Below are 13,005 nucleotides of genomic sequence, written 5' to 3'. Positions count from 1 at the left end.
CATTTACTATCTGACATTTAGGGAACACTTCACATGTCTACACAAGAAAAGTCCTTTTGAGATTTATGGGCTCCTACCCTGCTGTTTCTGTAAACGAGGTCACTCACAGCACAAAAAGCCCACCAGCGCTAAATGCAAATGCCAATTGTCATTCTAAACTAGTTTCAAACGCTTTTGGCTAAGGCAACTTTCAGATCAGTGCTCTGAGCAAAAGGGATGCAGCTCTGCTCCTATCAGGCCCCCGGGGCTGCAGGAGGTAGTGCTGAGCTGGCCCCTCCTCCCCCAGCTCCAAAGCTCAGGAATGTATTCAGAAAGTTACTTGCCTTCTCGTTGACTGGTCCCACAGCAAAGCAGCTTTCCAGCGCTTCTAAAGAACTCACTACTAGCCTGGAGGGAGAGAGGAAAGCAGGCTTGAGTACAGCAACCCTTCTCTCTCCTTAGCACTTTGCTTTATGCGGGCTACAGTCATGAGTAGCTCAGAGACAGCTAACGAATGCCAAGTACAAAATCAAAGCATGATAAAACCTGCCACAGGCACCATGCATATCATTTCATTGTGTTACAGACCAGAGTTAAACCTGGCTCACGCTCACAGACAAACTTAGGACTGCTTTAATAATCCACAGCTGAAAGACAGGGGCTTTTCTCTCCCAAAGAGGATAAAACATTTCCTTACGCAGCCTGCAGCAGGGATAACTTGGATTGTCTTGACAGTCCCAATTCACCATGGCCCCCAGACGTACAGATGACTGCAGATCAAGGCTGGCTATGACACATGGGAAAAAGCGGAACCGACTTTGCTAAGGGAGCAACGTTCTACTCGCTTGCTATTTTCACACAGGTTGCTCTTTCCAATTTGGAGTTTCAGCACAAAATATTCCTGAGGAAAATTAACTCAGAGCACTGGGGGTGACCCCAAGCGAGGGATGCTGTGGTTCAAGCAGGCTGGGAGAACACTTGTCCTGAGGGAAAACCTGATTTACAAGTGGCAGCAAAGTCCCTGTAGCAGCACTCCATGCCCCCAGGTAGAACCACCTGAAATGCCATCTGACACACCAGAAGGAGCAGGAAGATACAGGAAAGAGCAGGGAAGAGAGAGCATTGAGGGGAAAAATAGCAGTGTAGGATTGGAAGGTAGAAGGAACAATTGTCTGGTCTGGTGGTGATAAATAACATTCCCCCTCCCCACAGCCACCCTCACAAAGCTTGGAGGGAACAGAAGGGGGATAAGAAGGCACAAGGAAGGAACAAAGCAGAGAGGAGTCTGTCAAATAAGCAACAGTTATGCTGTGTACAGCAAAAATCTGCAAACCACCTCATCTTTACATTTGCTAAACCATCTGCCATGCAATGACCAGAATGTAAAGAAGCAAATGTCACTTGGAAAACAAAAAATCCCAGTCACCAAAAGCCACACCATGTGTTCTGTCTCTGACACACACTCATTCGTGCAGAGAAAAGGATGCCATACTAACCGGTCCAGGGTGGTTAGGGACTCAGTGTCAGAACTTTGGGGGAGCAAAGAAAAAGGAAAAAAAAAATAAAAATGTGTAAAGCTCACAGAAAAACTCCCTAGAACACAATCTAAGCAAAAGGCAAATTAAATGGGGAAATCAGGAAGCCGGGGGAGCGTCAGTCTAAGCAGGGTCTCTACCTGGGCAGCACACACTGGTCTGGAGCAAAACAAAGACAGAGATGAGCCAGGTCACCTCATACACAGAAGCCAAGCACCACTTAAAGCACCACCCAAGCTTAAATTGGAGTGCAGACACCACACTTGGATAGAGAAGCTGCCTCCTGCCTGCCATCAGCTGTTCCTACTCCAGAGAACCCTTCAGAAGGTAACACCAAATAGGAAGAATATTTTTTAATATCTGAATTTTTAGAATATAATCCCACTGCTCTGAGAAACCAGAGAGCATGACTGTGCTGAGAGGGACATCTTGTGGGGATGTCACAGCAGAGGAGGAAGGGAAAGGGAAAATAAACACAGGAAAAAATCCCGTGAATTATTAGACAAAATATTAAAGGATGGCTGAACAGGTCCTTCAACTGGGCCTAAGTGGCACTTCAAGCCCTGAGCCTCTACCAGAGAATTTCAGTCAGACAAACTCAACCACCACTTCCTCACAGCTGAGCAGTGATTGTTTCCTCTGAAATGGTCATTTTTCAGCAGTACCAGTTCCTCTTTGAGCTGTTTCCCTCCTGTACTTGCTGCTTTTACAACCCTTATGATACAGACTGTATGAGTTCAAAGGAAAACACAGCATGGACATAAGAAAAAAAGAAAACAAGCTCTGTTCATTCACTAAATTTATGTCCAGGTCACCCTTGGGGTTTGGCTCTCAGCAGGGATATGGGGGAAAACCCAACACCTTCCCCAGCACAACAGGTCAGCCTGAGGCACGTGGGCTACAAGGCAAGTTGGTGGGAGCCACAGCCTAAAGCAGGGTCACACACAAAGCCCTCCTCAAAACTGAGCTTAACTTCAGAGAGGCCTGACCTTTGTGAGCTCCAGAGACCAAAAAAGGGCCAATTGAAATGAGAGAATGTACCATGGCAGCAGAAATTGCTTTGAGCTCCTCCAGACTGCTGAAACATGAACTAGGCAGCACAAGCAAGCACACAGATCTACCCATCTACTGCACCAGATCAACCAAGAGCCACCACAAACCCTCCTACCAAGATACTCAACCCCTGCTTTCAGTTGTTGCTGTGTAAGGCAGCGAGAACAACTCACTAATTCCCTCCAGTTCTCCAAGTCGGGAAAAGCACCCAAGTGCCCACCACAACAACAACCCATTTCCAAGGAGAAATAAGGGAAAGGCTGTGGAAATACCTCTCCAGGACAGTCCCACTGGCAGCAGCAGGGGCAGCTGACTCGGCGTCCCCAGTGCCATTCCCTTGGTTGAGGTTTGGGGGACAAACGTTGCTGACGGAGGCGGACGGGAAGTCCTCGGGGGGCTCGTCAGGCCAGCCAAACTGCTCTTTGGTTTTGCCATAAATCTTTATGGAATCCATCATGGTGACTCCAGCAGGATCCACAGAAGCCCCAACTGTAGCGATGAGAGAAATTTCTTAACAACTGAGAAAACTGTTGCTTTTGGATACAAACCAGTCTCATTTCACAGGAGCAGGACAGCAATTACACTGTCATTAATACACAGACACTGACAGTGGCTTTGCAAGGCCACTTTCCTTCTCTTAGCACAAAATCATTGAGCTGAACTGAATGTTCACTAACAGCAGCAAGAAACTGGGCCATAAATAAAATTATCAAATGCTCAGGGTTCCCCCCTCAGACAGTTTTTGCAGAATGGATTGTGGCAACTCCCTGCTGTGAGGTGAAGCAGCTGCACCCCAGCCAAAGCAGCCATCAGACCGAGCAGGGCACAGAGCCTTACTGAAGATGGTGAGTTTCTTGTCAGCCTGCAGGGCCTCCTCGCGGGTGAAGGGGAAGTCGAACCAGCGGGCGCGGGTCATGTTGAGCTGCATGGTGCGGCCGAAGATCTCCAGGTAGGAGGGCGCTCGCTCGATGGCCTGCGTGCCGATCTGGATGCGCATGCCCGTCATCACCATCGTGCTGTTGTTGTTGGTCACTTCGATGGTGAAACCCCCAGGCTGCAGAGAACAAACCACAGCTCAAAAACTCCCTCTGAAGCCAGGGACACTGAACAGAGGTGCCTCCACTGTTTGCTGAATTAGAGAATCACAGAATGCCCAGGTTGGAAGAGACCTCCAAGATCATCAAGTCCAACCCATGCTCAAACACCTTAACTAAACCATGGCACCAAGTGCCACATTCAGTCTTTTTCTAAACACATGCAGGGATGGTGACTCCACCACCTCCCTGGGCAGGCCATTCCAGTTATTTATCACTCTTTCTGTGAAATACTTCTTCCTAATTTCCAACCTATATTTCCCCAACACAGCTTGAGACTGTGTCCTCTGGTCCTGTCAGTTCCTGGAGAAAGAGACCGACCCCCACCTGACTACAACTACCTTTCAGGAAGTTGTAGAGAGTGATGAGGTGACCCCTGAGTCTCCTCTTCTCCAGGCTGAACACCCCCAGCTCCCTCAGGGGTTCCTCACAGGGTTTGTGTTCCCAGCCCCTCCCCAGCCTCGTTGCCTCCTCTGGACACGCTCCAGTGTCTCAAATCCTTCCCAAACTGAGGGCCCAGAACTGGACACAGTGCTCAGGTGTGGCCTCACCAGTGCCAAGTACAGAATGAGCTCCCTGCTCCTGCTGGCCACACCATTCCTGATACAGACCAGGATGCTGTTGGTGTTCTTGGCCACCAGGGCACACTGCTGGCTCATGTTCAGTCTGTTGTCAACCAGCACCCCCAGGTACAGTACTTGTGTGGGGTCATTTAAACAAAGCAGACTCCTTAAGGCAAGGCATGGTGACAACATGAACAGTAATGTCACCCAGAAGCCCAACAGAGTCCCCAGACTGCCCCACTCACCTTTGTGTTGGCCACGTACATGCCCGTGGAATTGAGCCGGTGCTTTATCTGCTGAGCATTGTACACCTGCAGCAGGTCATTGCCCCCGAACTCCACGTCTGTGAGCTGCTGGTTGTGCTCAAAGAAGTCAATAGGGAAGTTCACCTGGCTGGATGTGCGAGTTGCTACAAGGGGAAAGAGATCTTTATGACAAAAGATGTTCTAAACAGGCAAAATTGTAAAAAACCTGCAGAAACAACTCGTCTCCTTTGGAAAGTATTTCCATATGCATCTGTTGGATTTTTTACTATTCAAACTTATGAAGAAAAAGGTGAAAAAAAAGGACTCTTCTCTGTCTTAAAATTTCTACCTTGTTTTATATATATTACTATATTTTAAAACTTTAAACTCTTAGGTTTTCTACTATGGGATATTATATACTTTTATTTAAACTATGCACTAATCATCTTAGTTTTATTATTTAATTTTGAAAGCTTTCTCTACGACTTTAGGTCGAATGTAGTGTTCTCTTGAGGGTCAGTGCCTATCAGCACAGAAAGCCTAAAATTCTCAGTAACCAGGTTTCCAACATCCATCTATGGAAACACTTTTTCCCCTTAGCCAGTACTTATGTAATTGTCAGAATGAGTGTTGTAAGTATTTAGATGATGTAGATCAGTCTTTACATCTCCATTAGTGTCCTGGATTGCAAGATAAGTGTGTATTCTATCACCATCTGTTAGAGGTGGGGCAGTTATCTTCTGTTCATTGGGCAGTTTTCTTTATCTCTCCCACACCCAATCCTCCCTCCAGGAGATCTCTGCTGTCCATGGCCAGTGAGTGTCCCTGCAGGGCTGATCAAATTCCATCATCCCATGGGGAGATGCTGCGCCCAGGGCAGGAGCCAAGCATTCCTACCTGGATACAATCTGACACTGGAAACACCAGGGCAGCCTTTGCCCACTGCATTCCCAGAGGAGCAGCTTTCTCCTCCCTGCATTCCCAGAGGAGCAGCCTTTTCACACTGGATTCCCAGATGCCCATCTACACCACCACTGAATCTTCAGAGGAAGGATACACCCTTCTACAGGACCACTGCTCCAACAGAACCACACCTGTCACTGCAGGAGAGCTGCAGCCCCCATGGAATGGGACTGCCACCAACACCTGAGTTGAGCCCACAGGGTGTCAGCTCCTGCTCTGACTCTGTCAGTGCTGTTTTGTATTACTGCATTGTTTATTTTATTACTTTTTATTTTCTTCCCTAATAAAGAATTCTTATTCCTGCTCCCAAATCTTTACCTGAGTGCCTTTTAATTTCAAAATTATAACAATTCAGAGGGGGAGGGGTTTACATTTTCCATTTCAGGGGAGGCTCCTGCCTTCCTTAGCAGACACCTGTCTTTTCAAACCCAGACAGATTTTGGTGCCTTGATCCTGTTCCATTAACAGGAGATAACTGCCACACCTCTAACAGATGGCAGGGAGAAGACACACTTCTCTTGCAATCCAGGACAGTGAGTGACAGAGGTGATGTGAGGAGCCCTTACTGATGGCGGCTGCCTTGCGCTTGCGCACGGGTTTCATGATGCTGATGACGCTGCTGGGCTGCAGAGAGGGCTGCAGCCAGTAGGATGTGTTCTCCACGTTGGCCATGTAGATCCTCAGGCTGCCATCCTCACACAGCAGGATCATGGTGGTCCTCTGCTGCTCGTTGCAGGCCGTGTGGCGGATGGCCACCATGTCCTGGATCTGCAAGGCAAGGCAAGGCAAGGGCTTGGCAACTCTCGCTTGGAGGAACAAACTCTTTGTATTAGAAAAGCTGCCAAGACTGGAGATCTGGTTTACAGAACAACAAGAAACCAGATTTTAAGAGGAAAAAATAGAGGGAAGCCTCACTAACCTTTGCTTTGGCTGGCAAGGTCTTAATCTCCTGGATAAGGAAGGTGTCTGGCTTCACCATCACCACCAGTGGGACCCCCGTGGTCTGCTGGACACAGCACACCAGGCCAGGGTGGTTCATCACCTCAGACCACTGACACAGGGCTGGAGAAGTCTTACTGCCACCATTGGAACTGCGAGAGACAAAGGGCACAATGACATTCATTTGAGGAGCAGCACAAGCAAAACCACACAAATTTCACTGTGCTTTAATCAGTTAAAGCTTTGTCCTGAGCAGAGACTCAAGCACTGCATCAATGAACAGTGTCTGGTTTACAGGTGAGCAACCTGAAACAGTCACCACAGTGGGCAGAAACCACGAGCATCCCAGCCCTCAGCCCTGATCCCTACCCTGCAAACTCAAGGAAAAACTGGCTTAGTGTTGCATTTTATGCCCCAAATCAAGGAGGCCATTTATAAATGGCTTTCAGCAATGTTTTTATCCGAATGGATGAACAGTTTCATGTTTCAACACACCCAGCAGCAATAAGCAAAGACCAATGCAGGAGAATCAGCATCTGCTCACTGGAAAAAGTGGAAACAGAGCTGCAAAAGACTAAGCCAAACTCAACAGGAGTTCAGGAGCTCTTGGAACCTGACCCTCCTTGAGAGCCCACTCATGACAGTGGCTTTGTGTCAGGCCAGTGAAGAGCCTGTTGCCTGAGTGCCCAGCACTGCATATCAGAACACACAATAGAACCGTCTTTTTCTTGCCACATTCATAGAGTAAGAGATTGGTTTCCCTCAAGGGAGTCTGAAAATCAGCCTTAACATGCACAATGCACAAGGTCCACCACAGCAGTGGTGCTGAAAGGAAACAAAGGCTTCCTCCCTGGCCGCCTCGGTGAGGGCGGATAATCCCATCGGTTCCAGCGGCTGCACCTCGGGCAGCTCACTCTGGGCAGCCCCACTGCTCTGCAGACACCTTTCTGCTCTGAAATCCTGCTGGGAGGACAAAATGCATGCGTGGCCTACTGCTGAAACAGCCAGTTTTGGTTTTTAATCATCCTGCAACTGGGATATCATGGAATTCCTGAGCTGGGAGGGACCCACAAGGATCATCCAAGTCCATTAGGACACAAGGACCATGAAAAGTAGCAAGAAATATCAGCCAACAGGGGATTTTCACCCCCTAGTTTGGCCATTCAGAGCTGAGATGTTTAATAATAAGCAATATTTATTATAAAAAGAAAGAAATAAAAATGCAGGGAGTGTCTCCCAGGATCCTCACCTCTTGATGTTAATTGGGAAGAGCCGCTGCACTTCCAGGCTGGCCCGGCTGATGGTGGCTGCGAAGGATTTGCCTTGGCAGTAGCTGAAGAACAACATCTGCAGCACGTGGGAGTAATAGACTGACACCCCCCCTCCTGCCACCTGGCCATTGCTGTCCTGGGGGATCCAGAGAAATGCCAACATTTAACATAAACACAAATATCCCCACACACCCTGTCAGGCTTTTACATTTGCGATGGAATTATTCCCAAAGCCGCCCCTCCTCCCCAGCAGTGAGAGAACAGAGCCCTAAATGACAATTTTCTAAGCTGAACTCCTGGGTGAACTCATCCATCAGACACTTCAAAGGCTCTGGGAGGGGATGCTGAGCCTGCACACCCGGAGGCTGTAGGTAACACCCTGAGCTCCCGCAGCTGTGAGCCTCAGCTCTGTGTGACAGTGTCACATGGAGCATCCCCTGGATGCCCAGCTCATAAAAGACCTTCCTGAGAGCCTCCTTCTCATCTATTCCTGTTTTGAAGTAGGCTGGGATAAAAACACTGGAGAGATTTTAAAGGTCATCCTCAAGAGAAGAAACAAAGGCTGACTGCAGTTCTCCAGCCCCAGCCATGGTGATTTATCCCTTCTGCTCCTGCACCTTTGGAGTGCCTTGCTCTGAGAACAGCACTGCTCTGAAGCCATCTCCCTGCTGAGAAATCCTGCTGGGCATGACTTCAGAGCCAGCCACGGAAAACATGCTCCATTTTCTAGATGAAAGGATCAAGGGGTTTAATTTTCACCCCCACCTCCTTTTACTGTAAGGATATTTCTCTCTTTAGAGGAATGAGAAAGCTCCTTGATCTAGATCAGGGGGGCTTAAAAGGAGAAGGAAAAAAAGAAGGAAACTTCTGCCTTCAAATGGAAGATGCAAAAAAAGAGAGAAAGGGAAGTCACCAGCACCTTCAGGTCCTCGTGGTTGACTTCAAGCACATTGGTGACATAGAAGGGCCCGTGCTGGGCACTGCTGGCCTCCTCCATGAGCTGTGTGTAGATGTAGCCAGCAGAAGACATGATCACAATGATGTTCTTCCCCTCCTCGTTGAACAGGAAAGTGACATCCCTGATTTTGGAACTCGGTAGGAGGAAGTAGAAAGTTGGACTCAAGGCATCTACTGAGAGGTCATAAATCTGTGGGAAGAACCAAGGAAATAATTAACTACAGTGATTATCAAGGCAGTAATTAACTGCTATGATACAAATTAGTGCAAATGAACAAGAGCTGAGATGAGGGAATGTCCATGAGATGTTAAGGTTTTGGGCTTTTTTTCTCTTTAAGTTCTTTGGGTTTGCTTTTCCTTGCAAGAAATAGCCCAAATTTATATTTTCAATTCATTTCTAAGAATATTACCACATACTCCCACATGCAACTCCCCGAGGATTCCAGGCTCTGATGTCTGCCAGAAGCTGTATCATCAACAGTTCATGGCAAGACATACCTTCACAAAGTCTGCAGTGACAATGGCCAGCTCTGTTTGGGATCCTGGCAGCCACACGGCTTTGATGATGAAATTCCCAGTGGCCAGTTGGGGATGAAGCACCAAATGATCAGAGACTGATCCAGAGCTGCTGAATGTCAACACATGGCAATCCTGGAGTAATGGAGAAAATTGGTTAAATATTAAAACAAACTGTTCACAAATATTTGAAGCCAAGAATGGAGTTAAAAGTCAGCATTTCTCTTACGGCAAATAATGATTCAGAGAATTTAAATTTCAATTTCCTGCACTGAAGATAAATAACACAAAGATTTGAAAGGAAAAAGCTACAGAGAGCACAGCTTCTTATCAGCTAAGTAACACATCTGTAGATTCTGCACTGGGAAAGCTGAATCTAAATTTGGGGGGATACAAAAAAAGAGGAGTCCTTGCCAAAGAACACTAATTGCTACAGACTAGTTTTAACACACTAAGTTTGGGTGTGTTTTGTTTTAAGACAAGAGCCAAACATTGGCTCTTGTCTTAAAGAAAATCAGCTTAAATACATTAAGAAATGCTATTTCGAGCCACTGTCTCATTAATTATATTGTTCATCCAGGTCCTGCTTCTTTTACCTTATCGATCCAGTAGGAAAGTGAACCAGGAGCTGAATTAGTGGCAGAACTTTGGAGGCAGCTCCGTGCTAACTCCTCAGAGGAAACAACCACAGCCGGCTTTCAGCTGATGTTTGCAGCTCCCTGGAAGAGGGCTTGGCAGGCACTCACCTTCAGCCCACACACAGCCAGGTAGTCCTCCTTGCAGGGATTGCCAGTCAGGCTCAGCACGGTGAACGGCACGGGCGCCGATGCCAGGCGGGTGAGGGTCAGTTTCCTTTTGCTGGAGTCAGCTTGTTTCAGCAGGGCTGAGAGCTGGAGCACTGTGATCTGCACCACAGAATGGGCTCAGTTACCTGACTGCAACTGGGGGGAGTCAGGCATTTCCATTCCAGATCCCAGTTACAGAACCAGAACCACAGACTGGTTATCTGACTCTGTAACTGGGGGGAGTCAGGCATCTCAATTCCAGATCCCACAGTTATTCAGTTGATTCTGAATCAGAACCACAGAATCATCAAGGCTGGAAGGGATCCATGAGATCACCGAGTCCAACCATCACTCCAGCACCACCATAACCAGCCCTAAACCACTTCCCCAAGTGCCATGTCCAGACACCTCCTGGACACTTCCAGGGTTGGTGACTCTGCCACCTCTCTGGGCAACTTATTCCAATGTCTAACCAACCGCTCCTGCAGAAAAATTTTTGTTTATAGTAACTAACTGGAACCTCCCTTGGTGACCTTAAGGTCATTTCCTCTTGTCCTTTTGCTGAATCATGGACCCCCACCTGACTCCAGCCTCCTCTCAAGTGGCTGCAGTGAGGTGGGTGATGGCAGTGAGCTGCTCTCACTGCTCCTGCTGCAGGAACTCTTTTTCCTAAACAGTTTTCCCTACAAGAGGTTCTCCATAGCTACACAACACTTCACACCAGATCTCAAGACGTGCAGAACAAACCACAGTCCGGCCTTTTCCTCAGCACTGTTCCATGTCCCCTGGGAACCCAGTGCATCCAGCACTGTTCCACTTCCCTTGGGAACCCCAGGATCCAGCACTGTTCCATTTCCCTGAGACCCCAGTGGTTCCAAGCACTGTTCCACTTTCCCTGGGAACCCAGTGGTTCCAGTGCTGTTCCCCTTCACTCAGCTCAGTGGCTCCAGCAATGTTCCTTTTCCCTGGGAACCCAGCAGCTCCAGCACTGCTCCACTTCCCTCAGGAACCCCAGAATCCAGCAGTGTTCCATTTCCCTGAGAGCCCAGCAGATCCAGCACTGTTCCCTTTCCCTTGGAAACCCTGGGATCCAACACTGTTCCATTCTCCTTGGGAGCCCAGCAGCTCCAGCACTGCTCCATTTCCCTTGGCAACCCCAGGATACAGCACTGTTCCCTTTCCCTGGGAACCCCAGGATCCATCACTGCTCCCTTTCCCTGGGAACCCAGTGAATTCAGCACTGTTCCCTTTCCCTGGGAACCCAGTGCATCCAGCACTGTTCCCTTTCCCTGGGAACCCCAGGATCCATCACTGTTCCCTTTCCCTGGGAACCCAGTGCATCCAGCACTGTTCCCTCTCCCTGAGAGCCCAGCAGCTCCAACACTGCTCCATTTTCCGTGGGAGCCCAGCAGCTCTGGCACCCCTTTCCCCTTCTCTTGGGAACCCCAGGGTCCAGCACTGTTCCCTTTCCCTGGGAACCCAGTGCATCCAGCACTGCTCCCCTTCCCTCAGGAGCCCAGGGCTGCGCTGGGGGCTCACCTTGCCTTTCTCGTGGCTGACAGCCAGGTGCTGGCGGCGGCCGTGGGGCGAGGACAGCACGCACATGGCCACGCGCCGCAGCACGTGCGCGCTGATCAGCTGCCGGATGGTCTGGCCCTGGTCCCCGCTGTAGTTCATGCGCACGTTCTCAAAGGCGCCTTCCTGCGAGCCCAGGGTGGGGACCTGAGCCAGGAAAAGCATCCAGAGGGTGTCAATGGAATGTCTCTGCTTAAAAGCCACTCCCCCCATCCACACCCTGTCAATTCCTTTTGTTCCATACCATCAGCTGATCCGTCATTTCTACTGATTTGTCCAACGTGTGGAGCTCGCTGAGAGCCTGCTGGGCACGGCTGCTGCTCCCCATGGCTGAAGCCTGCTGGAAGTTGACCTGGATGGCATCCATCAGGAAATTCAGCATCTCCAGAACCAAAGGTGCAAAGGAGAAGTTGGCCTACAAGAAACACATCAGGCAAATGAGGAACAAGATGCTCCTGATGGGAGCTGCACATAAACTGCTTTTTAAAGCCTGACACCTCTTTTGGACCCTCTCATCTGAGCTTATAACCAACCCAGCCTGCCCAAGATCCTCATGATAACCCATCTCTGTTTAGCAGCTCACAATTATACCTGGGACTGCAGCTCCTCTCGACAGCCCTCCACGTTTCTGCACAGGCTGCTCTTCTTGGGCTTTTCCTCATCAGGGCCCTTGCCCTCACTGATGGTGACCTTAGCTTTCTCAGCTGGGGACGTGCTGGCGTGGCGGATGACGCTCTCGGGCACACGGGGCTCGCTCTGGAAGGCTGATTCCTTCATGGTAGAGCTCATCCCACTGCTGGGAGTTCTCTTCACCAGCGCCTGGGAATGACACAGTAACACTAAAATCCCAAACCAGGCTCAACCTGGCTACTGATGAAGTGAACACAAATTGTAAGAGCAGCAATTAGAGCACAGTCCTAAAGAAATAACATCCTGCACGTGACTCTCCACCCAAGGATTAAGAACTTTCCATACTTCAGATACAATTATTTCATTTGCTGCTAGTGAAAAAAATGGGAAAAGGTGTTCTTTGCTGTGCAGCAAATTCTGTAACGGCAGGTGGAATCCCAGGAGTCACTAGGACACAGATTTACCAATCCTCTTACTTAGTGCAAAAAAATTAATTTCCAGGCAAGCTGTAAATTCTGAGGGTTCATTATAAAGTCAAAGCTTTCAAGTCTTAACACTCCTGCATACTCAAATCCTGACATAACTTACTGCAGAACAGAAAATTGCAAAGGACTTGAAAATCTGAAGACATAAAGAATTTACCAGGCAGCTGCCATCCTCCTTGGCTCCACAGTCACAGAAGAAGGATCCGTACTTGGCGTAAGAAATCTCATGATCCTTGTGACAAACTTTAGCACAAACTGTGCAAACACCAACCCCATCAACCATCTTGCAAGTGTGACAGTGGTACCTGCCCAAAATAAGCCAGGTGAGTTTTGACAGGCAGTGCCTCGAGGCTCATAAACTCCACTGGTTTCCTTCCCAATGGCCAGAAATACTAGGCTGAGACTCTGAACACAA

General features: G+C 48.7%; 1 protein-coding gene across 5 annotated transcripts in view; it reads right to left on the bottom strand.

The window, feature by feature from the left end:
• Positions 1 to 13,005, bottom strand: part of UBR4 (ubiquitin protein ligase E3 component n-recognin 4) — an 87,085-nt gene that overhangs the window by 51,341 nt on the left and 22,739 nt on the right. For 3 of the 5 annotated variants that reach the window (XM_084220159.1, XM_084220160.1, XM_084220161.1), the window contains exons 37-51: positions 12,748 to 12,895; positions 12,067 to 12,294; positions 11,720 to 11,890; positions 11,440 to 11,622; positions 9,862 to 10,020; positions 9,098 to 9,250; positions 8,562 to 8,789; positions 7,621 to 7,778; positions 6,352 to 6,523; positions 5,999 to 6,200; positions 4,470 to 4,633; positions 3,405 to 3,621; positions 2,840 to 3,056; positions 1,476 to 1,508; positions 324 to 387 (exon numbers count right to left, since the gene is read on the bottom strand). In XM_084220159.1, coding sequence (XP_084076285.1) covers positions 324 to 387; positions 1,476 to 1,508; positions 2,840 to 3,056; positions 3,405 to 3,621; positions 4,470 to 4,633; positions 5,999 to 6,200; positions 6,352 to 6,523; positions 7,621 to 7,778; positions 8,562 to 8,789; positions 9,098 to 9,250; positions 9,862 to 10,020; positions 11,440 to 11,622; positions 11,720 to 11,890; positions 12,067 to 12,294; positions 12,748 to 12,895 — 2,497 coding nt within the window. The remainder of the gene's footprint in view (positions 1 to 323; positions 388 to 1,475; positions 1,509 to 2,839; positions 3,057 to 3,404; positions 3,622 to 4,469; positions 4,634 to 5,998; positions 6,201 to 6,351; positions 6,524 to 7,620; positions 7,779 to 8,561; positions 8,790 to 9,097; positions 9,251 to 9,861; positions 10,021 to 11,439; positions 11,623 to 11,719; positions 11,891 to 12,066; positions 12,295 to 12,747; positions 12,896 to 13,005) is intronic. The other 2 variants (XM_084220162.1, XM_084220163.1) reach the window with 1 other exon arrangement.

The sequence above is a fragment of the Fringilla coelebs genome (genome assembly GCF_963513975.1).
Source record: "Fringilla coelebs genome assembly, chromosome: 22".
Lineage (NCBI taxonomy): Eukaryota > Metazoa > Chordata > Aves > Passeriformes > Fringillidae > Fringilla > Fringilla coelebs.
Note: the sequence above shows the minus strand (reverse complement) of the source record. Positions and strands in the feature narration are given on the sequence as shown.